This window comes from Petaurus breviceps, unplaced genomic scaffold, assembly GCF_028583685.1.
Source record: "Petaurus breviceps papuanus isolate PSGF00001 unplaced genomic scaffold, PetGlider_PUasm1.0 90808, whole genome shotgun sequence".
Classification (NCBI taxonomy): domain Eukaryota; kingdom Metazoa; phylum Chordata; class Mammalia; order Diprotodontia; family Petauridae; genus Petaurus; species Petaurus breviceps.
In genome coordinates, this window is record NW_027187349.1 from 18,871,663 (window position 1) to 18,897,064 (window position 25,402).

General features: G+C 42.8%; 1 protein-coding gene across 3 annotated transcripts in view; it reads left to right on the forward strand.

Moving 5' to 3' along the window:
• LOC138147877 (very-long-chain enoyl-CoA reductase-like) overlaps positions 1 to 25,402 on the forward strand; it is an 86,656-nt gene that overhangs the window by 59,076 nt on the left and 2,178 nt on the right. For 2 of the 3 annotated variants that reach the window (XM_069070542.1, XM_069070543.1), the window contains exons 8-11: positions 19,638 to 19,710; positions 19,836 to 19,879; positions 23,564 to 23,621; positions 25,040 to 25,128. In XM_069070542.1, coding sequence (XP_068926643.1) covers positions 19,638 to 19,710; positions 19,836 to 19,879; positions 23,564 to 23,621; positions 25,040 to 25,128 — 264 coding nt within the window. The remainder of the gene's footprint in view (positions 1 to 19,637; positions 19,711 to 19,835; positions 19,880 to 23,563; positions 23,622 to 25,039; positions 25,129 to 25,402) is intronic. The other variant, XM_069070544.1, reaches the window with a different exon arrangement.

Consider the following 25,402-nt stretch of genomic DNA (forward strand, 5'->3'; position numbering starts at 1 on the left):
CACCACCTAGCTGCTGCTATATTCAGTCTGATAATGACACTGGTAGTGTTGAGACTCACACTGGACCAGAGGGAAATTAAGATGGCTTCATAAGAGATTGCAGTTTAGGAATTAGGAGGAGGAGAAGAAAGAGTGGAAAGAGGAGTAGGAAGAGGAAAAGAAGGAGTAGAAAGAAAAGGAGAAGAAGAGGGTAGAGAGGGAGAAGGAGGAGGAGGAGGAATAGAAAGAAGAAGAGGAAAAGGGGGAAGAGGAGGAAGAGGAGAAGGAAGAAGAGGGGAAGTAGGAGGAGGAGAAGGAGGAGGAGGAGGAGAAGAAGTGGAAGGAGGTGGAGGAAAAGAAGGGGAAAGAAGAGGAGAAGGAGGAGGAGGAGGAGAGATGATGATGACAGTAACACTACAGAGTTAAAATCCCCTCTAATATTAGGTGTAACTGTTCTCCTGGGTGGCTCACAAAAAGGGAGGTGATATCCGCCCCAATGGAGAGACTAGAGAGAGAGCGAGCCTTTTCTTTGGGACAGTTTTGCTTCAGGTGCTCAGAATGTAAGTGTCTCCACCCACTGACCACTCCGGTCAGTTTTCACAGCCCTGTCCAGTCTCGCTTGAGTCTCGTAGAGTGGGTTACATGTGCCCCGCAGGGGACCGAGATGAGTGAGACTGCCGGAATGGACTGGAAATGTATCAGGAGTCTTTGGCACAGGCCTCTTTAGGTTTTCCTGTTCATTGCTCTGAAGCACAGCATTGCTGGGGATCTGGGGAGGGTGAGAAAGTCTGGTGGAAATTTAATCTAATTTGAATTTATAGGCAGGCCATTGCAGAGCAGCGGTTATGCAGGGTCTTCATGCCAAGAAGGACCAGTGTGTACAGCCTCAAATCTGAATCAGTCAAGAATGGAAAACCCCAGACTGTCTCCAACATTGCCCTGATCTATCAGAATAGTCTCCCTGTCATAGAAGGAACCTTGGCTAGTCTGGCCTGGCCTGTTCTCAATGAAGCCACACTGGCTTTCTGTGATCTCTGCTCCTTTGTCTAGATGTTTTCTCCTGTGGCTCTGATGATCGGAGTCTCCTGGGAATGGAAAGCTCTAACCCATTTGCATCAGTGTTTTCAGAATCTCTTCGCAGTCACGTGATGATAAGTTGTTTTTCTCCCACATTGTTTTGCCAGGGGTGGTCTTGCTGGACTGGCACCCACCTCTGCCATGCTCTCAGGGCTTCCCTAATGTTTTGGGGAGGAGATAGCATCCTAGCGTCTTTGGTCTCTGGCAGGATTCATGCATTTGAATACAAACCTTTTGTGCAGGCAAAGTAGTACCTGTAAGGGTGGGCCTTTAGTAACTGTCTTTTGGTTACTATAGCAACAAAAGAAGGTGCACTATCTCTGCCTACTGGTTGCCTCTCAAGTCTTCCTTCACTTAGAGGGTGAAGCTTCCAGGGTCAAGGCTGAGATATCTCAAGGGTAGGTCACAAGGAAAGGAGATGGACTCTTTGGGGGGTAGTTGTAGTCAATGCTTAGTAAATATTCATAGGTTGGCCAACTGACTCTGCTTCACATCTCCTAACCCCTCCACCCAGTGTAATCTTGTAATCTGGGTTTCAAACCTCAAGCACCTGGTGTAAGACTGTCCTAATTGATGGAGTGAGTGAGGGGCAGAGTTGATTCAAGAGTTCTGGAAAAGAGAGACGTTCTTCTTCATTCTGTGTGTGTGTGTGTGTGTGTGTGTGTGTGTGTGTGTGTGTGACAGAGACCAAGAGAGAAACACAGAGATGGAGACAGAGAGATGAAGAGATAGAAACAAGAAAGAGACAGAGACATGGAGAGTCAGAGAGATGGAGAGGCATGGAGAGAAAAAGAGGAAGAGAAAGATGGGGACAGAGAAAAAGAGAGACAGAGATAGATATGAGAGAGACAGATAGATGAGAGAGAGAGACAGAGAGAGAGAGATGGTTCCAGATCCTCTTTGTAGTGAGACCTGTGGAGAGAGGAAAAAGACTTTGAGAAGTAGTAGATGTATAGAGGACCTGGCAACTCAATGTATCCCTGATGTCAGGTTTGCCTCCATAGAGAAAGTCTCTGGAACTGCTCTCGCCCTTAAGCACCAAGCTGTAGCTCTGGCTTGCTTTTCCCTGGCTCAAACCTCCCTGCACATGGCGTTTGGGCTCTAGGGCTCCAGGGCTCCCTTTCTCTCCATGGGAGATAAGCAGACATTGTGCCTTGTTCTTCAGTGTGGGACAGTGGACATGGTTGAGGGTTGTCTTGTGCTATTTAGAATCCAGCTATGATAGAAAAGAAACAAAAAGCAAAGGCTGCATCTTCCCAGTTATTGGGCAGAGTCTCAAGGGCCAGGCTTAAGAATCTGCATGATCATACAGAACACCGAGAGCAGCAAATTGGAGTCTTTTTTCTCCAGATCGTCTGGCTTCTTAGGTGGTACTTACTCATAGGTTAATGAACTCTGGGTCCTGCCTCCTTCCACACCCCTTGGACTGGGTATGAGCCTATGATTCTGGTTTTGACTGTACTGTTTAACGGCTGCTATGGCCTCAGCCATCCCAGACCCAAAGGTTATCATTTATATTCACTGACTTCTGCTTAATCATACCTAGAGTTTTAGCCTTACCCTTGCCCCATTGTCTGTGTAGGAACATCTAGATCAGGAATGGGAACCTGGAGTCTTGAGGCCACATGTGGCCTTCTAGGTCCTTGGATATGGCCTTTTGACTGAGTCCAAGTTTTACAGAATAAATCTTTTTATTAAGAGGATTTGTTCTGTGGAGTTTAGATTCAAAGGGCCACACTTGAGGTCCTAGAGAGCCACATGTGGCTTTGAGGCTACCACAGGTTCCCACCCCTGATCTAGGTTGAAATCTATTTCCAACTCACCATTGTGGGAAAGCTTTGGCCAGTATTAGGGAGCCCACTAAACTGTATCCTCTTTCAGTTCTCACTGAAATGGATCTTGGGGATCATCCAGTCCAACAAGGAACTTGCCCAGGATTACATGGGTAGTAACAGTTAGTCAGGACTTGAACCCAAAACCCCCGACTCCAAATCTAAGGATCTTTCTTCTATGCCACGCTGTCTCCTGGAGAACAGTGGTCTTGATAGTTGGACATGGTGTTCATTGCTACATCACATCAGAATGGATTAAAGTAAGGAGTATGAACAAAACAGAAAACTGTCTTTGTTAATTGTTCCTGAAGTGTTCCTTATTGGGTGTACAACAGGAGATGATGGAGGTCTTTCTCCCGCATTCTGATCATTTGGTAAAATGAGCCTTTGGTCTAATAACTCCAGCAGAGTCTTGTCTGACTAGGAGTGGTTTATGGCGTCTGCCAAGAAATCCTCGGGTCGTCTGCTACTCCTATCCTCATGACAGATAAATAAAGCATTTAGGAAGCACTTACTATGCATTAGGCACCGTGCTAAGTGCTACGGATACAAATATGAGAGAGCAGGACAGCCCCTGCTCCCAAGAAGCTTACATTCTACTAGGAGAATACAATACATAAAGGGGCCTGGGTAAGCATGCACATTTACACATGGTTCAGAGCAAACCTGGCAGGGGCAGGGAGGTCTGGGCCCTTACAACAAAGGGCAAAAGGCAGCCAATCAGAGCCAAGGGGCTCGGCCCAATGCAGGTTACTGGCTCGGGGGAGTGGAGGTGATGGATGGTCACAGTAGAGGAGGATTACTATGGAGTGGTCTTGGTGAAAGTGGTCGTTATAGATCAAGAAGGCTAGGGATGAGGACACAGAGGAGTTCCAAGTTTCACACACATCTTTTTCTCATTTGCCACTAGTCCATTTATGCCCTTTTTTTCTCAGTTGGTTTTCTCAGCTGGAGAGTTGTGTTGTAGGACTAAAAGAATATGGGAGAAGACCTAAAAAGACTTAAAATTGTTTCATTTCCTCCCTCCCTTCCCTCCTTCCTCCCTCCCTTTCTTCTTTCTCTTTCTTTCTTCCCCTTCTTCCCTCTTTCCTTCCCTTCCTCCCTCCCTCCCTCCCTTCCTCATTTCTTTCTTTCTTACTTTTTTTTTTTTGGATGGCAAATGGGGTTAAGTGACTTGCCCAAAGTCACATGGCTAGTTTTTGTGTTAAGTGTCTGAGGCCAGATTTGAACTCAGGTCCTCCTGACTCCAGGGCCGGTGCTCTATTCATTGTGCCACCTAGCTGCCCCTTCTTTCTTTCTTCCTTTCTTCCTTCCTTCCTTCCTTCCTTCCTTCCTTCCTTCCTTCCTTCCTTCCTTCCTTCCTTCCTTCCTTCCTTCCTTCCTTCCTTTCTTTCTTTCTCTTTCTTTCTTTCTTTCTTTCTTTCTTTCTTTCTTTCTTTCTTTCTTTCTTTCTTTCTTTCTTTCTTTCTTCCTTCCTTCCTTCCTTCTTCTCTCTTTCTTTCTCTTTCTTCCCCTTCTTCTCTCCCTCCATCCATCCTTCCTTCCCTTCCTCCTTCCTTTCTTATTCCCCTTTCTCCTTTCCTCCCTCCCTCCTTTTCTTTCTCCCTCCCTTTTTCTCACTCTTTCTCTGCTTCTCTTTCTCTGTCATAAATTTCTCAAACTCTCAATGGATTAGTGCCAGTACAATTTTTCTTTAGAGAAATTGTGTTCCAAGAACCCAAAGCTGAAAATCTGCTATTTCTGGGACCCAAATTTCGAGAATGAGCTATGCCTGAGCAATGCCAACAAATACATCCCCTACTGATCTAGGACTCCTTTCCCCGTATATCAGCAAATTATTGTTAACAGCACATTGTTTCAGGGGGAAAAAAAAACACAAAAAACCCCCACAAAACTTTTTTGTTGGGGAGGGGAAAGGGGTTTATTTATAGTTGGCTGTTTTTTTAACCTACCACCCATTTCTCTGCCCAATGGAGTATGATAAACAGAGTTGCTGAGGTGTGCTTACTATTTTAAATCTGGCCCTTGCTAAGATCCAAATTCCTGAGTATTGGAGGTTTATGATTTGGAGCCATGAGAACAGCCTGAAGATGGGGAAACTGGAAAATGCAGTCTTGTGGCAGGCCTGGATAAAGTGCTGGAATGGACACAAGCTCATGGCCATAAGGAAATCGTGCAGGGAGAGATGCAGAGTCACTTACTGTCCAGAATCTTTCCTCTCACTTTCCTTCTTGGGTGATTTGTACAGGGATGTTGGTCTCTTAGGAAATCGACTGTGTTTGCTGTAGATAAGTGTGTGTTCTCCTTATCCTAGTGATGTCAGCAGGTCAAGTGAGGAAGGGAAGGGAATGGGTGGGGGAGATGTTGATGACCAGATGTTAATGTGGGTAAGATGTTTGAAGAAACACTTTGCCAGGCTGTTCAGTTGTTTTTCAGACTCTTCATGCCCCCATTTGGGGTTTTCTTGCCAAAGATACTGGGGTGGTTTGCCATTTTCTTCCCCAGTTCATTTTACAGGTGAGGAGACTGAGGTAAACAGGGTTAAGTGACTTGCCCAGGGTCACACAGCTAGGAAGTATCTGAGCTGGATTTGAACTCAGAAAGTTGAGTCTTCCTGATTCCAGGTCTGGTGCTATATCCACTGTGCCATGTACCTGTAGCTGCCTTGCAAGGCTGAGTAGATGGGAAATTATATTCAGCAGGAAGAAGAGGGGATACTACAGTGCTTTAATCAGATTCTGTTAGAAATTCAAACTGCCTGAATTGGGATACACAGATTTATGCAATTTATTATCAGTGAACTGTATCTTGGCATTCAGTTCAATTCAAGAAGGGTTTGTTGATTTTCAATTCTGCACCCGGCTCTGTGCTAGGTACTAGAGATGCAGAGACAAAAAAAAAGAAAAGAATGAGAAATAGTCCTTGTCCTTAAGGACCTTACATTTTACTGTAAATGGGGGGTGGTGATAATACACACAGAGAGATGTAAATATTATACACACACACACAAAGCATAATATTTATATAATATCTAATTTAGATACTATAATACAACCACACATAATATATAATTTATATATAATATATAATTTAGATACTATAGTACAATCATATATAATATATAATTTATATACAATATATAATTTAGTAATACAATTTCATTTATATGCTATATAAATAATATATGATATAGAATATAATTATGTTATACATCTTGTATTATGTCTTATATTATACATCATGATATAATATAATAATATTTTATTATCTATATTTAGTAAACAGAAAGTATCCCCATGCATTCTGCATCTGGAGAACATTCGTTGGGTAAGAGCACACAGCCCACCTCTGACATGTCCTTTGTCATTCAAAGAGGTAGCAAATGAAAAGTGACACTGACTCCATCTGTGCCATGGGGACATTTTGGAAATGAAGGGTCCTCCTTGCCCCAAAGGATCCTGGGCCAGGTTCCCTAGAGCTAATTCCAACATTAAGGAGGATGAGTTCTTCACTGTGTCTAATGGGGTTCAATGAGAAGGGGCTTTGGGATATATTTGAACTGTCATAAGCCCAATTCTCACAGGTCAGTCGAGGTCCCAGGGACTGATGACTGGCTCCTTAGCCATAATTTAGGACTAAAGCCATCATAAGTGAACAAATCATGGGGAAACTGAAAAATCTATTAGCCCACCTCCTAAAAGTCATATTAGTTAAAAACTGAAGAGGCTTCAAAAGCCTTGTCTTTTATTGGCTTGAGAGCCATGTGGTGTTGTTAAGGAGCAATGAACAAGAAGTAGGAGGCTCTGGGTTTGAATCCCAGGTCTGACACTGGCTCTGTGATCATGGGCAAGCCATGTCATCACTCTAGGCCTCAGTGGCCCCATCTGTACAATGGGCATATGATAGCACTTACCTCCCCTGATGGGAATGCTATATAAATATTGGCTCTCATTACTGAGCACCTACTATGGGCCAAGTACTGTGCCAGGTCCAGGGGATACCAATGCAATGAACAAAATGATTTCTAGTTCAAGGACCTTACATTCTAGTGGAAAGATGAATAGTTTTGGACTCCGTGCCTGGGTTCCAGTCTTGGTTCTGTCATGACTACTCATGTAATCTTGGACAAGTCAATTAACATCTCTAAGCCTCAGTTTCCCCATCTGTAAAATGAGGGGATTGTACCCCTTCTATCTCTAAAGCAGCTTTAAATCTATGATCTGTGGCAAGGCAACATGGTACAGTGGAAAGAACCCTGGTTCTGGACCCTGGTTCAGCCCCACTGTTGGCCACTTACTACCCCTGTGACCCTTAGATAAACCACTTACCTTTGCTGGGCTTCAGTTTTTTATCTGTAGAATGGGGTGACTAGATGAAGGCCGCTTCTGTCTCTAGATCTATAATCCACAGGTAATGTATGCAAAAGACTTTGTAAACTATGACATGATACATAAATGTGATTTATTTTTATTATCACCTTCTGGTGAATAATTTTCTGCTCTTTTTTCTTTTTCTTTCTTTTCTTTTCCTTTTGCTTGTTTTGGCAATAGGGCATTCCTTAAAGAGCACAAAGGATCTTGCTCCCCATTCCTGTTTTGGCCTTTTCCCTCAGGCGGGGCTAGCTCAGAGTTCTATCCTGGGCCTTCCTACTCCACAAAACCCCTTTTATCTCTAAGAAATATGCAATTTATATAATTGTTGGGTCTTGTATGCTTCTCATCTTTAAAAGAAGCAACAGCTCTCAAAACAGCAATAAAAGAATCTCTGCTTGCAAGTTACTCAAGATTATGGGGTTATTAACACAACTATTAACAAAACAGAATGTTCATTTATTAACAGAATCACCAAATTTCAGAGTAACCATTTTCTCAGCTCATGCAGTGGTGTATTTACTGGCTCATGACAGCCGGCTGGTAAAATTTCAGTGTGAGCCTTTATACCTTGGAAATCAGGCTAATGCTGGAAATCAGGGCTTGATTGATTGTTCTGTTGATTATCCAGACTTAAGAAAGTGAGAGGGGATATGTTAGTAGTACAGATTAAACTTAAAAATATGTTGTTAGGGCAGCTAGGTGGCACAGTGAATAGAGCACCAGCCCTGGAGTCAGGAGAACCTGAGTTCAAATGTGGCCTCAGACACTTGACATTCTTACTAACTGTGTGACTTTGGGCAAGTCACTTAACCCCAATTGCCTTGCCTTACCCCCTGCAAAAAAAAAAAAAGTATGTTCTCTATACATTTTTTGGGGGGAAACCTGGTTGTTAAACACTTACCAACACACCCCTGAGTCTAATTCATACCTGAAAACAATCAAGTGGCCGTCCAGCTGCCTCTTGAAGACTTTCTTTTTTTTTTTTTTTTAAGCAATCGGGGTTAAGTAACTTGCTCAAGGTTACACGGCCAGTTATTATTTCTGGGTGTGGTGCTGAGTATCTGAGCCCGGATTTGATCCAGGTCATCCCGACACTGGAGCCGGTGCTCTTACTCGCTGAGCCACCTGGCCGCCCCTTCTTGAAGACTTTCAATGAGGAAAAACCCATTTCACATCATCTAAAGATGGCTCTTTATAACTTCATGGTATGATAAAGACCTTAGAGATCATTTATCTCAACCCCTGATTTTGTATGTGAGGCAATGTTACCCCAACTTTCTAGAGCTTACCCAGGTAGTGTAGTAGGGCCAAGGTTCAACCCCAAATCTAGTATTCTTTTCACTGTACCATGTCTTGTAGTCTGGGGAGAAAGAAAACATGTCTAGTCCTTCTTCCAGTGACAGCCCTGTGAAGACCTGAAGGTACCAGTTGTGTCCTGGATTTTCTCTTCTACAGGCTAAACATCCCCCAGTTTCTTCAGCTCCTTCTCATGTGGTCTTCACCATCTTGGTTGCCCTCCCCTAGACACTTCACCAATGGTCCTTCCTTAAAAGTGATGCCGATTAAAGAGACATAAGGTGGTGAGGACTTGAGGGGGTGCCTCTTTCCAGAGGCCTGCTTTACTAACCCCAGCTAGCCCTGCCTGCCCTTTTTGGCTGCATCGGGCTGCCAAACTGCCTCAGGTTTCCTAGACCATTAGCTACTTGGGCTCATTTCCTGAAGGGCTCCCTCACTGCCAACACTATATGGGTGTTTTCTTCCAGTCCCAGCAAGTTTATTTTTTTTGGAAAGTCTTGAAGTGGTAACAGTCACCACAAACATTTAAAAAAAAAAAAGGCAGTGTTTGCTTAGGAAATGCCGTTGGCTACCTCAAATTGAGTTTTGGAAAGGAAAGAAGCCTATAAAAATTCCCGTTGTTATCACTTCCAGTTACCCATGTCTGGGCCATTACCTGTGTTTCAGAGGGTTTGTAAGACACTTAAGATTAGAGAAAGGGGAGGTCTTTAAACAACTGGTATGTGTTTTTATACCAAACTGACCACCACGTACGAGAGTCCTTTCTGAGGGTCTTCTCCATTCCTAAAACTCTTCAGCCTTCTCACTTTCAGTCTGGAACGGATAAAGTTCAACTTCTTTCCTCTTTCCCCGGCTCTCTGTGAAAATCTTGATATACCAGACATGAATAGACAGGAAAACATACCAAGCGTCCTTTTGTGAACTCGAGTCACCAGGTCTAAAAATTGCAGATAACAGGCTGTAATAATAATGATAGCTAGCATTCGTGTAGCGTCCGTGATGTGTGAGGCACTGTTAAGCACTTTTCACAAATATTATCTCATTGGATTCCCACAACAATTCTGGGAGGTAGTGGCTATTTTTAATCTTCGTTTTCACAAATGAGTATACCAAGGCAGAGATCAGACAGCCAGTAAAATATCTGAGGTCAAATCTGAACTCAGTGCTTCCTGACTCCAGACTCAGCTCTCTATCACCTAGCTGCTAATGTAATAGATAGAGCTGGGCTTGGAGTCAAGGAGAACTGATTTCAAATCCTTAGAAACTAACTGTGTGATCTTGGGCAAGTAATTTCATTTCTCTGGAACTCAGTCTCCTCATCTGTAAAATAAGGGGTTGGATTTAATGATCTCTATAAAATAGCATTATTATAACACTTCAAAGTTTGCAAAGGGCTTTATGTGTAATCTCAGTTAATCTTGTTACAATAGAATTTATAACCAAAATGGTAAGTCAAGGCAAGATTCTCCAAGCAAAATTATGTTTTATTAATGGGGACACTACTTACCAAAAAAGCAGATTTCTTGGCCCCTCAGAGTAGCTAGAATACCCTAAATTGGGGGTGCAATACGTTTTGATTTTTTTCTCAAAATTTTTAGACTCAAATGCCAGAACACAAATACAGCATAGAGAAAAGAAACAAAAACATATCATAAACTTAAATATTGGAACTTAAACACAAAGTTAGAAAGAAAAAAAAGCATGTGCACATAGCAGAACATAAGAGAAAATTCAAAATATGTAAGAATAAATTTTCATCTCAAGAAAGCCTGTATGATAAATACTCGCTGTGTTGAGAATTGCCCTTCTTTTCTTTGCTTTCTTGTGAGTTTGCTTTTGTTCTCTGCTGTGTTCTTTTTTACTTTGTTCTTTTTTTCCCTCCACCAACCCCCCCAGAAGACCACAATGTTTAGATATGTTTCTCTATAGCTATAAATATATACATACCCCCCAAGAAGACCACAATAATGTTTAGATATGTTTCTCCATAGCTATATATACACACATACACATACATATATAGACATATACTTTCCCAAACCTATTCTACTTTTGATCTTTGTTTTTATGTCTGTGCATATCTCTTATTTCCTATCCCTCCTATCTCCTCTGCTTTACTTTTACCCACTTCCTTGCCCTCCTATAACTTGCCTACCCCCCTCCAAGGATTCCTCCCCTATCCTCCCATTTCCTTAAATCTAAACACCCCTCTGCACCCCTATTGACCTATTCCCTCACCCTCCCCTCTAAAGATCCCTCCCTTGTCCTCTTCCCCCTCCCTATGCCCCTACCATTTTATTTCTTCTGAATTTAGAACTTTTATATTCTTTTAAATATATATGCATTATTCCCTCTAAAACCCATTCCTGATGAAAGTAGGTTACCAGAATTACCAGGCTTCCTCCCCCATCTAATTCCTCTGCATCAATACGCTTTTATAAGCATAGGACAAAGAACAGAACAAATATCACATCTTTGGTTTTGAGATGGGTAACATCATGGATTTAGAAAATGATGATTGGTTACATTGAGGGAGGTGGGCGTAGGCATATGAGGGATAAGGTCCATCCCTCTGTGTTTCTAAGGAATGCCTTTGTGAGTTTATGGGGTCCAGATGCATCATAGTCCCTGGATAGGGGTACCAGATTTAGAGGCACCTGGACAAGATAAGGCCACCTGAAATTTATAAGGATGGTGTCAAGTTGGTCCGGTTCTCAGGATGTCACGTTTACCGTTCAGATTCTCAGAGCCCGAAGCTCCGAGATGTGACAAACTTCCCTCGGCAGGCCTGACTTACAGGTGCTACTGAGATAATTATCACCATGCTCAGAGTTTCTCTTTAATTGGCAGGATTTATGGGAGAGCTGTAGCCTATCGATCCAGCCACAGAGAGGGAGACTGAATGATTGAACTCAGCTGCTTTGCTTAGAGACAAAGAAAAGGATTGGTCCCATTACAATAGGGCAATTTCTATAATAGAATAACAGAATTGAATATACAATACCAAATCAATTCATCCCCGGCCAGCTGAATCTCTGAACTAAGCTCAGAGATAAAGGGCCACAACGTGAGCAGTTACAAGACAAAATCAGTTACTTGTGAATAGGATCAGTAAGAAAATGGTAGAGAACAGTTTTAATCTTCTCAATTCTCATAATGTCTTGATTAGGTAGGTGCTGTTGTTATGCCCATTTTACAGATGAGGACACTGAAGGAGAGAGGAATCGTGACTTACCTAGGATCACACAGCTGGTTATGTCTGAGGCAGGTTTTCAGTGAAGGTCTTTCTGACTCTCAGGGCCAGTGCTCTCCCTTCTACCTCTAAGGTCCTTTGCAGTTGGAAATATATGATTCTGTGATCCTATGATTGCAAAGTTGGTGAATTTAGAACAATTGTGCACATGGGAAGGGTACCTCAGGACCAGAGACAGGCAAACCTCAAGTCTGCCCTATCCAGTGCCTCCCCTTCTTTGAGAGGGCTAGATGCCATGACTTGGGGCTTGGGAAGCAGCTCCCAAGTATGTCTGCCCCAGAGCAGGCACTGGTGGAACCCAGAGAGGGGAGAAACTCGTGTGCTTTCTCCACTCCTACTGGAGACACAGGCCTGCTGGTTTGTGGATCTCAAGTTCCCTTAAAAAAGGTGGTAAAAAGTGGGGGAAAAGGGAGGGGAGATGGCCTAACTCTACAACTGACCCCTTTTATAGACTCATCCCAAAGGGTGGGTGATTGACCCACAAGAGTCTCTTTGGTCCCAGAAGCCCTTTACACTCCTAAAGCTTTTGTTTATGAAGGTTAATGTTTATCATATTAGAAATTAAAACATCTTAGTATTTTTATGAACATAGCTTTGATCTCATCGACCCCTCTGGAAGAATGTTGGGGACCCTCCAGGCAGGGAAGTGTTGGAGGAGCCTGTTCAGACAGGTTCTTGAGGCAAGGAGCCAGACAACTCTATGATTACATTAGCCTTTTGGGGAGGAGTTTGGACCAGAGGAACAGCTAGGGCTTAAGCCATTCTGTGGGGGAGAAAAAGCCCAGGACTTTGCCCTCTGTCAGGGTGATGCCTGAATCCTCTGGAGGGCATTCAAGTCCAATGGCTTGTGGATTTGTCTCCTTAGCAATCCCACGTGAATTCTCCTGGAAGGAGTGGAACCCTTAAGGAAGTGCCATAAGGGTGGAGGCCTGAATAGATAGATGCATTGGTTGGAAGTGGGTCTCAGCAGAATGTCAGTAGGTTGACATTCTGCACATCCCTACTCTAGGGCCTCCAATTTGGAAGGAAGTTCAGATCAAAGGGTGGTGCAATATTAAAGACTAGAGGAGTGTATAGGACCCTGGGGAAGAGAAGAGAGGAAGGAAAAGGAAGGAAGTGGGGAGAAGGGAGAGGAGAGGAAAAGAGAAGGGAAGGGAGGGGGGCAGGAGTGGGGAGGGGAAAGGGAAAGGGGGAGAGAGAAGGGAGGAGAGAGGAAAGGGGGGAAGAAAAAAGAGGGCAGAAAAGGGTGGGGGGAGGGAGGAGAAGTCTTACTGGAGAGGGAGAATTTTATCAGCTGATAATGGGCCACTGGATTCATTATGTATATTCTGCATTTTGTGTGGTACAAAATAAAGGCTGTCCTGTACCTAATATATGCATTGTTACTTGGACTGCTTGCATCAGAGCTAGAAATCTTTTTAAACACATCTGTGGAGACTTGTACGTAGGTTATATTTGACCTAGATCCTGAGAATTCCCACAGGGAACTTTAGATAAGGACAAATATCTGGCATAGAGTAGGGGCTCACTAAAGGCTTGTTGCTTTCCTTCATATATCTCACAGGCCTGAATACTGTATTTTGGGCACATTAGATAGGCACTTAATATGTAGTGTTCTGTTATGTTAATTTATCGACATTTACTTAACCACTTCCCGTCATTTGTTGACTCAATTAGAAGTTAAAGAAATCACTTTGAAAGCAAGAACTAATGGAAGGGCTAGGGGGAGTGTGTGAATTATGTCCATTATGACACATAATTTGTCCCCCAGGATCTAAAGTATTTCCTCTCACCAATTACATCCTCATTTTCTGTCTGCCTCCCATGTACTGGAGGCTGTTGATTTTAGGAATGCCTTCTAAAGTCCTGCTGGGCAAAGAGTGACTTACTTTGCAATTCTCTTTCTAAAATTCATTACACATCTTTTTTGTTTAGCCATATGGAAGTTCATAATAAGAATGATTTTTTAAAAAATGTCATGCCCCTTGACCCAAATAATTCCAAAGTCTTCACAAAGATTTTCATCAAAGCATACGTGTAGTTACAAAAAGAGATGGCGTAGGGGGGAACACTCTAAGTGCCCCATTAATGTACTCAAATACCATAAGGCAATTAAGGTCAGCAAGTATCTGGATAAAAAAAAATATAAGAAAGAGATATAAGAAATAAAGAAAGAGAAATCTGGAATGATCTCTACAAAAGAAAGCAGAGTTCAAGAAATAGAATGAGAAGAATAGAGCACATCCTAATTGGACATCTCAACCTGATGTCCTTTAGACATTTTTTTTTTTGCTTTTTGGAGGGCAATTGGGGTTAAGTGACTTGCCCAAGGTCACACAGCTAGTTCTTTTGTGTTAAGTGTCTGAGGTCAGATTTGAACTCAGTTCCTCCTGACTCCAGGGCCAGTGCTCTATTCACCCCGCCACCTAGCCTCCCCTCTTTAGATATTTTAAAGTCACATACAGAACTGAACTCATTATCTCCAAACCCTCCCCCTTTCCTAACTTCCCTATTACTATAGACCAGTGAAGTCATACTCAAATAGAAACAGATCTCTTTGGTCTGTATATTAACTGATATCCACAAATGAACATTACTTGGATTGTACTGTATTTTTATTTATTTTGTTAAACATTTCCCAATAACGTTTCGGTTTGGGCTCTGAGAGTTTTGCTGGTGGCCAGTGGGCCCAAGTGTGACACCTTTGCTGTATAGGGCACTGCCATATTCCCAGTCACCCAGGCTCCCCATCTAGGGGTCATTTTGGACTTTTCACTCTCTCAGCCCTTCATATCCAATCTGTTGCCAAGCCCTGTCAATTTTTACCTTTGTCACATCTTTCAGATATGCCCCTTTCTCTCCTCTGACACTGGCACCGCCCTGGTGTGGGTCCTCAATCATCTCACACCTGCTGGTTGGTGTCTCTGCCTCAGGTCCCTCCCCACTCCAGTCCAGTCTCCACTCCACTCTTGAAAGAACCTGAAAACATAGGTCTGCCCAGGTCACCCCCTCATTTAATTAACTCCAATGGCTCACTCTCACTTCCAGTATCACATTTAAAATCTTTTGTTTAGCATTCAAAGTCCTTCATAACTTTCTCTCTACCCTCCTGGTCTTTTTAAACCTTCCCACCCTTCCCACCTCCTCCATTTCATTCTCTGATCCAGTGATGCAGGCCTCCATGCTGCTCCATCTTCTGACTCTGGGAATCGTCACTGGCTGTCCCCCATGCCTAGAATTCTCCTCCTCCTCACCTTTTCCTCCTGGCTTCCTTAATTCCCAGCTAAAACCCCAGCTCCTCCAAAATCCTTCTCTGGTCCTCCCTTCATGCTAGCGCCTTCCTTCTTTGACTGCCTCCCACTGATCCTGTCTATAGATTTGGTTGCCCATTGCCTCCTCCATTGGATCATGAGCACCAGGAGAGAGAGGACCATTTTTGCCCTTTCTTTGTATCTCCAGCTCTTAGCACATACAGTAGGTGCCTGATAAATGCTTGTTGATTAGTCATGACTGTATAAAAGGAAAAGTGAATGAGAATAAGTGAATAAGCAAGAAATCCTACCGAGGACTTAGAGGAAGATCTGAAAAAATTGCTACAATACTTTATAAAATAAAATGAATTCATTTAAGCATAAATTGCTATGTAAGTAGAATAGGTCATATTGATGTTCAAAGTTAATCTTTTAATAAAAACATTTACAAGTACTAAATCAAATAAAAACTGTTGCAGAATCAAGGTTAGATGACTTGCACAAAATATGTACTGGGCACTATCCCTGGTAGGAGGCCTTGTAGACCTTCCCTCCTCAATATACAAAAGGTTACACAATAGGCGCATAGACCTGTGGGTCTCTGGGCTCGTCTGTGTCTTCAGTCTGCCATCCGCCTAAGCTGCCTCAGCTTAAACAGTTAAAAAGACAGAGTCGACAAAGGGCTGTGGAAGGGAAAGAATCCTTTCTGTGTATGGTATTCACTGACCACGAGCCAGTTCAAAACTAAAGAATGGTTGGGCAGATTTTTAAAAAATACATATCAATTTTAAATCTCTACAGTCTAAGAAAATAATTAACATTGGTTTTATTAGCATCACAGACTCAGAATTGAAAGCCATCCTACAAACCATCTAATCTAGCCTATAACTGAACAAGTATTCCTTCTTACTTACATGGGTGGTAAGGCAAATCAATCAACCTCAGTTTCCTTACTGTAAGATCTATTATGATCCAGCTAAGCCTCAGAAAATGGGTAGGATTTCAACAGGTAGAGACGTGGAGAGGGTATTCCTGGTCTACAGGCAGAACTTAGGACTTGCACAGGGAATGGGGAATAGTGTGACTATTGACTGTAGTCTAGGGTACATGAAAGGGAAGAATATGGGACACTTCTATCACCCATTTATCTCTTGGGTCTAAGATGAAGTAGAAAAGTGGGGTGACCTCAGACTGTGTGGCCAGCTGGGTGGCAAGGTGGATAGATAAAGTGCTGGACCTGAAGTCAGAAAGACTCATCTTCCTGAGTTTAAATCTGGCCTCAGACATTTTCTAGCTGTGTGATCCTGAGCAAGTCACTTAACCCTTTTTACTTCCATTTCCTCATCTGTAAAATGAGCTTGAGAAGGAAATGGCAAATCACTCCAGGATCTTTGCCATGAAAGTCCCCAAATGGGGGTCACGAAGAGTTGGACATGACTGAAATGACAAGCCAGACTATATGGGATCCCAAAATTCAGTTCAATCCAACAAGCATCAACTCAACCCCCATCATATGTAAGGTACTGTGCTAGGCACTAGGGATCAAAAAAAAAAAAAAGAGAGAGAGTCCCTGCTCTCAGGAAGTTTACATTCTTCAAGTAGATAAGTGAATTCAGTATAATTTGAGGAGGGAGAAAGCAATGGTAATTAGGGGGATGTGGAAGGTTTCCCATGGGAGTTGGAATCTGAATGAAGGAACTAAAGATTCTGAGAGAAGGTGAGGAGGAAGGGCATTTCACATATGTCTTCATGGAGATGGTCATAGAAGATCAAGTTCAGGAACTACAGTAACTAGACCAGTTTGGCTGGAAAGAGTCCATGAAAGGAAATCATAAATTACATTGGGAAAGGCAGGGCGGAGTCAAACGCTGAAAGGTTTTAAATATCCAGCTGAGGCATCAAATGTAATGAGCTTCCTGAGGACAGTTCATTTTTTATCCTCTAGATAATAGGGAGTTACTGAAGTTTCTTGAGCCAGGGGAGTGACCTAAACAGATTTGTGCTTTGGGAAGATTATTTTGGCAGTTGTGTGGAGAATGGATTAGAACAGAGGTGGTGGTAGCAGAATCAATCAATAAGCCTTGACAACTGATTGGATAGGGTCTGGGGGGAGAGGGAGAGAGAAGGAAGAGTTAGAATTGATTACAAAGCTGAAGCTTTATTGGGCAGACACTCTGGCTTCATTAAATCTTCTCTCTGACTCCAAGTCCCAATTATTCCATAACCACTCACTCACCTGCCTGAGTGAATAAACCCAACAGGATATGATTGTGGTTTTGGAAGCAACAGCTTTGGTTAAAGGAGAAGTCTCCTAATATATCCCAGCCTTCCCATTCCTATCCCAGATCAGGTTGATGAAATATTTAGCGAGTGGGCTGGCCAAGTTCTAGAAATGATTAACAAGATGGAATGAAACCCTGGAATAGACTCTTAAAGAAAGCTGTGTTTTCTCACTTATTTATTCATTCAATAAATATTGTCCTACAGGGTTGAGGAACCTGTGGCTTCGAGGCCACAAGTGGCCCTCTAGGTCTTCAAATGCAGCCCTTTGACTGAATCCAAACTTCACAGAACAAATCTCCTAAATAAAAGGATTTGTTCTGTCAAACTTGGACTCAGTCAAAAGGCCACATCCAAGGACCTAGAAGGCCATATGGGACCTTGAGGCCACAGGTTCCCCACCCCTTGGTAATATATACACTGCTAAGCACTGTGGGTAAGAATAATATCATTATAATAATAGCAAATTTTTATAGAGTGCTTTAAGGTTTGCGAAGTGCTTTGCAAATATTTTTCCATTTTATGTTCACAACAACCCTGGGAGGTAGGTAATATCATTACATATTATAGATATATAATAGAAAATATAGATATATATGGAATAGATATTCTATTGTGTATGTGTATATATCTGATGACTCTGGGAGAGAAAGTGAGGCTGACGACTTTGTGCAACTCTGCCTCACTTAAATCCAATTCACCGGAAAGTCCAGACATCACCCTGTGATGTCACTGGTCCCCTTTGAAAATAAAGGACAGACAGCATATACATATACATTGTATGTATGTATCACACACATATATCTATCTGTCTGTCTATCATCTGTCTGTCTATGTATCTGTCTGTCTGTCTGTCTGTCTATGTATCTATCTGGAAACTAGCTAGTGCAGTGGGTAGAGTGTTGAGCCTGGAGTCAGGAAGACCTGAGTTCAAATCTGACCTCAGATACTTACTAGCTCTATGACTTTGGGCAAGTAACTTAACCTCTGTTTGTTGCAGTTTCCTCAACAGTAAAATGGGGACAATAATAGCACCTACCTTCCAGGGTTGTTGTGAGGATGAAATAAGATAATATTTGTAAGGAGTTTAGCACAGTGCCTGCCATGTAGTAGGTGCTATATAAATGCTTTTTCCCTTTCCTCTCTTATTATCCCCATTTTAAAGATGAGGAAACTAGGGGCAAGTAGGTGGCAAGGTGGAGTCAGGAGGACCTGAGTTCAAATCTGGCCTCAGACACTTAACACAAAAACTAGCTGTGTGACCTTGTACAAATCACTTAACCCCAATTGCCCTGCCTTCCCCCCTCCAAAAAGAAAAAAAAATAAAGATGAGGAAACTGAGGCACACAGAGGTCAAATGACTTACCTAGAGTCACGTGACTAATAAGTGTTTGAGTCTGGATTTGAACGCGGTTCTTCTTGACTCCAGAAGTTGACTAGGTGCTCTAGATGTTTCATGTTAATAGTCATTTGTAATTAATAATCACCACAAAGACACATGGCCCCTATTCTCCAGGTCATAATAGATCTCTGAAGTTATTTTACAGCACTGCAGATAATCATGTGCCATGTTTGGAGAAAAGAGACAGTGTGGAATTAGTGGACAGGAGGCTGACTCTGGTTCCTGAAGTCCTGATTTCAGGTTCCAACTTTGTTATTTATGATAAATCACTTTGCAATTACATTTACATAAAAGTAACAAAATGTACTTTCCTCTTAATATTTCTGTGAGGTAGGTAGCACAGGTATCAGTTATTACCAATTTATAGATGGGGCTCCGAGAGGTTTAGTGATTTCCTCAGGATCACTCCCATCCTAAGTGTCAGAGGCAGAATTCAAACTCAGGTCTCCTGGCTTCAATGGTCTACCCACTCTCTTTTGCCCCTTGGGGTCTCAGTTTCCTCCTCTGTAAAATGAGGAGTCTGGACTAGATGACCATCAGTGAGTGAGACTCCCTAACCACAGGACCTTTAACTGGTTTGGTTGAGGCTCTCACCGATTCAGAGACAGAACAGGGAGCTTTTGTATCCTGGAGGCCTGCTTCCGACCAGTCAGCCCTGATGTTAATCTCCAAGAATGGCCACATTGACCTTGTCTAAGTGGTATAACGCCAGTGTAAGAGACCTGAGCCCTTGGATTTTAAGGTGCTCCCTGCCTCGTAGTATGAAGCAACTGCCTGAGATGGGGTTCCCAGGGAGTTTACTGACCGTGACCAGCCCCTTTGCTCAGAGGAAAGTGGCTGGGCTTTGACACTTGAAAACTAAAATTGAAATAAGAACACTGACTTATTTTCCAGAATTGCTTCTTTTACTGGGGATTTGCTGCTTGGCTTGCTTATTACATCAATCATCCTCTTTACACGCCTCCTTGTAAGTAACAAAACGGCCCTCAGTTCATATCATTTCTGCATTTCCCAGGGGTGGCCTCGTCATTAACTCTCCTGTTTTTTTCCTTTTTCTCCTTGTTTTGTTTTGTCTGTTCTATTGGTGTGTAGCCTACGGACAAAAGCAGATCAATTTTTCTCTGATCACCTTTCTGGTAGGTCTTTTTATGTTGGACTTTTCCCTGACTCAGAAACTTTCAAATAACTCACAATTATGTAGTGTGATTTTATCACAATTACCCCGTAAGTCACTTAGTACAAGTATTACCCTCCCCATTTTACAGATGAGGAAATGGAGGCTTCAAGAGGGGAAGAACCTTGTGTATGATCACAGAGCTAGTGGCTGAGGTAGGACTAGAATACAGGTCTTCCCAGTTACTCCACCCACTATAGCACACTGCCTTTCCTCCTGTTTTGTAGGGCTGTCTTGGGACAAATAATGATGGCCGGGTGGTACAGTGCATAGAGCGCCAGACCTGGAGTCAGGAAGACTCATCTTCCTGAGTTCAAATCTAGCTTTAGACACTGACTAGCTGTATGACCATGGGCAAGTCACTTAACCCTGTTTGCCTCTTTTTGCTCATCTATAAATGAGCTGGTGAAGGAGAGGGCCAGGGTCTTTGCCAAGAAAACTCCAGATGGGTTCACTGAAATGACTGAACAAAAATTTCTGAAGAGGTCAGTCAGCCAGTCATTAAACATTTATTAAGCACCCACTATGTGCCCAGCATTGGTGCTAAGTGCTAGGGATGCAAAGAAATGCAAAAGACAATCCTTGAATTGGACTTTAATTAGAAATTAAGGTTAGATTGTATGGTGTCCGACTATCTGGATTTAGAGTCAAAGGACCTCAATTCAGATCCCAAGGCTCTGCCTCACTTAATGTCCCTGGCCTTAGTTTCCTCACATGTAAAATGAGGCTGTTGGACCAGCTGGCTTTTGAGGTCCTTTCTATGATCCTGTAACACTGATTCCAATCTGTAGCTCTTGCTCCTTCCTAACTGTGTGTCCTCTGGGGGAAGGAGGTGAGAGAGAGACCATTCAGGGGCCAGCAAATTAGACCAACTGAGGTTGGAATTTAGAGTTTGTCAAGGTGAGTAACATAAAATGAAGAGGCCCTGATGATCTTTAAACCCTATGATCCTAAAAGCCTATAGGTGAGAAATCATTAATGTGATCACCTTGGTCATCTTAATAATTGATGGGAATTGGGGCGACTCGGTACACTGGCCCTGGAGTCCCTAGGAGGACCTGAGTTCAGATTTGACTTCAAACACTTGACACTTATCTAGCTGTGTGACCATGGGCAAGTCACTTAACCCCAATTGCCCTTGCCTTCCCCCTCCAAAAAAATAAAAATAACTGATGGGAATTGATGTCAAATGCATTTGACCTAACACTGGCTACCTCTTGTGAAGGTGGGACTTAGGGCAAAAGGCATAAAGAGTGGGGTTTTATTTTTCTTATTTTCTCATGGGGAAGGGGATGGGAGGGAGAAGGGAGAACAGAGAGAATTCAGACCTGAAAATAAAGTAAAACTGAATTTTTGAAAACATGAAATCAATACTCTAAATCCCTAATAATGAAAGGAATGCAAATTAAAATAATTTTGCCGTTCCACCTGACATCAACCCGTCAGATTGGCAAAGATAACTTGATAGTAAAAGAGGAATGTTGGAAGGGCTGCTGGCAAAGATACATTAGTGTTCTGTTGTTAGAGCTGTGAAATGGTCAAGACATTCTGGAAAGCAATTTAGATTATGCCCAGAAGTTACCAAGCTATGGACATCCTTTAACCACTACTAGGGTTATACCAGAAAGAAATCAAAGAAAGAGAAAAAGGAGCCATATGTACAAAGATTTTCATGGAAGTACTTCTGTGGTAGTCAAACATTTAAAACTGAGGAGATGTCCTATTGGGGAATGGCTAAGCAAAATGTGAAGGTCATGGAACATTATTGTGCCATAATAGATAATAAAATGAACAGTTAAAAAAAAAACAAGATGTGGTGACCTGTTGGCCAACTGTCAGGAGGTGGACCAGAAAAGATGTTAACTCCTTGGCTCATAAATGACTGCCTTCAGTGGCGAGAAGTCAAGGTAATCCAGAGTTCTCCAAGGAGCTGAATGGTAAATCCATGAGTTTTCGGTCCTCACTGATAAGTGTTTTCCTCCATTTCTCTGTCTGACATCCACAGACAAAGCAATCATTAGAAAACAAAATCTTGCCTTTGGTCTTCCACACTTGTCTTGCAGATTGATGATGGAATCATAGGTTTAGAGCCGGAAGGGACCAGAGACAGTATCTAATCTTAACCCTTTATTTCACAGAGGTAGAAACTGTGGCCCAGTGAAGCGATTTGTGTGAGATCACACAGGAAATAGGGAATGGGCTGGCATTCGAAGTCCATTCTCTGAATCCAAATTCTATACTCCTTCTGCTATGCTATACCACCCCTCACATACATTGATTTTATTGTGTTAGGAGCTCAATGGACTTGGCTATCCAGTTTCCCTTTGAGAATCTTTCCTGGACTGGTTTGTGGGGGTAGGGCATCAAGTGCTATTAGATTGGCAAAGATAGCACTTGAAGACCAGGAATTCTTAACCTTTGGGGGATACAGATCCTTTTGATGGGCCTATGGAACCCTTCTCAGGTTAGGATAATATTTTTAATGCATAAGATAAAATATATAGAATAATAAAGAAAACCAGTTACACTAAAAATCAGTTGTCAAAATATTTTTTTAGATGGGTGCACCAGCCTTAAGTCAAGAACCCCTTCAAGATTCATCCCCATGTTCTTGGGGCAGCTAGGTAGGGCAGTGAATAGAACACCTGACCTGGAGTCAGGATGGAACCAAGTTCAAATCTATCCTCACGTATTTACTAGCTGTGGGGCCCTTGGCAAGTCACTTAACCTCTGTTTCCTTCAACTTCCTCACCTGCAAAGTCGGGATGATGATAGCACCTACCTCTAGGATATTGTCATCAATTATTATTGGATACTAATTGTAAAGTGCTTAGCATAGAGCCTGGTACTTAGCGAGTGCTAGATGTTGGCTATTGTTATGATGATGATGATGCTCTCATGTTCTTTGATCTCTGTTACCAGAATTGAGGATTGTTGGTGTCTTGAAGATCCATGAACCCAGCTTTTGAAACCACTCATTTAAGCTAGCCAGGGCTCCAGGAGAGAGGGCTTTTTAATAATTCTCTTACCCTTTCTCCTCACCTGGGAAATCAGATGAAGGTCCCTGCTATTGAAGGGGATGGAGGAGAAAGTTGACCTTAGGTGTTTCCTGGATTGTCTTTAGAAGTAGACCAAAGTGGGGCGGCTAGGTTGCACAGTGAATAGAGCACCCACCCTGAAATCAGGAGGACCTGAGTTCAAATCCAGTCTCAGCTTGACACACTAGCCATGTGGCTTTGGGCAAGTCACTTAACCCCAACTGCCCTCCAAAAAGCAAAAAAAAAAAAAAAAAGAAGAAGAAGAAGACCAAAGAGCTTTTCCTTTATTCTCTGGAGAAGTTCTGAAAATGTGTCTAAGTTATTGAGGCAGAAAAGGCAGCTTGGTGTCTAGAGGTGAGAGAGCTGGCCTTGCATCGCCTCAGACACATTCTAGCTGTGGAGTCCTGGACAAGTCACTTCTCAGGGCTCCAGACAACTCTCAAAAACCAAACTGCACATCAGTTTGTATGCTGAACCTCTTTGGTGTGAAAGTTTCCTAGGACAATGAAATCATCGGCTCAATAAGGGGGAAAATATACATAATAGGGTTAAAAAGTTATAGCACAAATCAAATATGTGTCACTATCTTTTTATGTCTTTTAATGCAGTTATGTGAAGCTGGGAACTTTTCAATCCATGTGGAACTCAATAACCTGAGAGGAAATGGTGAGAGCTGGTTTATTTTCTCTATTTTTACTGTCATAGGTTAACATTTGTATAATTAAAAGAGACCAACAACCACAGAGCCAAACAGACTTTTTTTCTTCCTGAGATTTTATGACAAAACCCATGGTAATTATAAAATCTCACCTCTAACTCATGGATGTCTGTGCTACTCAGGCCGATGGCTAAGGGAGTGAGGGCTGGGGGAGGGGTCCCTTCAGTAGCTTCTGGACTCTGAAGACATTGCTGTGCTCCATGGCCATTACCGATTTTGTTTCCTAGCTCTTCACCCAAGGGCAAGTATATTGAGAACCCCAAGCACCAAGGCTGGCCAAGTCCTGGTACCATTGCTCCAGTGGCCCTGGCCTAGTCTGTGTACACAGCCTGGAGACATTTGGAAGATGGCTAACTTAGAGCCCAGCAAGCACACACAGGCTAGTACCATCTACTAAGTCACCATCAGCAATTCTGCCCACATTTGCCACTGACTCACGCTTAGCACATAGTAGGTGCTTAATGTATACTAGCTGACTGACTGAGATACCCTGGATTTGGGACAAGGATTGAAGGACAGTGAGTAAGTTTTCCACTGATACTATTTGTACTCCCCAGCCCATCAATGTCTGGATGTGTTTTTCTGTCAGAAAAGGAATTGAATGGCCCTTTGGGAGGGAACACGGTAGAGTGTATAAAATGATGGATTGAGGGGCGGCCAGGTGGCTCAGCGAGTAAGAGCACTGGCTCCAGTGTCGGGGTGACCTGGATCAAATCCGGGCTCAGATACTCAGAACCACACCCAGAAATAACTGGCTGTGTAACCTTGAGCAAGTTACTTAACCCCGATTGCTTTAAAAAAAAAATGATGGATTGAAAATCAGGAAGACCTAGCTTCAAATCCCACCTCAGGCACATACTAGCTGGACATTACCTGGCCAAGTCACTTATTCTCACTGTGCCTTTGAATGAATGTGATGACCTTGAAAAAAAGGTCCCTTCCAGCCCTAACTCTGATCCAATGATGGAGTCAACAAGCATTTATTAAATTTTGTACTATATGAGGTGAAGCATCAGGGGCTGTCCCACTCACTGTCCCAAAGCTAACCTTCCCTTGGCGCCTCCCTGTGCGTTCCCCCTTCTCTGGGGCTCTGAGATATGTGTGATCAAGAAGCTTCACAGGAGTCTCTGCGGCCCCTTTTGGAGACAACTTCTAGATGAAAAAACTCTTGGTGGGTTTCCGTCTTCAAGGATGTGCTGCATCAGAGTCCACTGGTAAATTTTCAGTGTGAGCATTTACACCTCAGAGATCAGCAAACACTCCTGATGGAGGCTTGAGCCATTGTTTTTTTTATTGTGATGAAGCAAACGTTACTAACATAGGCCTGTTCTAAAGGACTGACATGACCATCCTTTTATGTCCCCAGGACCAAAGACCCGTCGTATTCCCTATCCAACCAAGAACCCATTTACGTGGCTATTCTTCTTTGTCTCCTGCCCTAATTACACCTATGAGGTATGTAAGCCAATGGGCAGGGAGAGCTTAGGGAAGGAAGGGGCCGCCTTGCGGGATGCAGATGATGCCTGTGAGCAGATTTATTATCCTTTGAGGATTTACTACTAAGGAGCAGATTCAGGAAAGGGGGGGATCCAGGTTAGTTCGTACATTCTCTCTAACCCCTCACCACCCCTCTCAGGCATGATCTTGCCAGGACTAGCAGAGATATGCTGCTAAAAGCAGGGGTGTGTGAAGCCACCAAGGTGTAACATTTGAAACTACACAGTCAGAC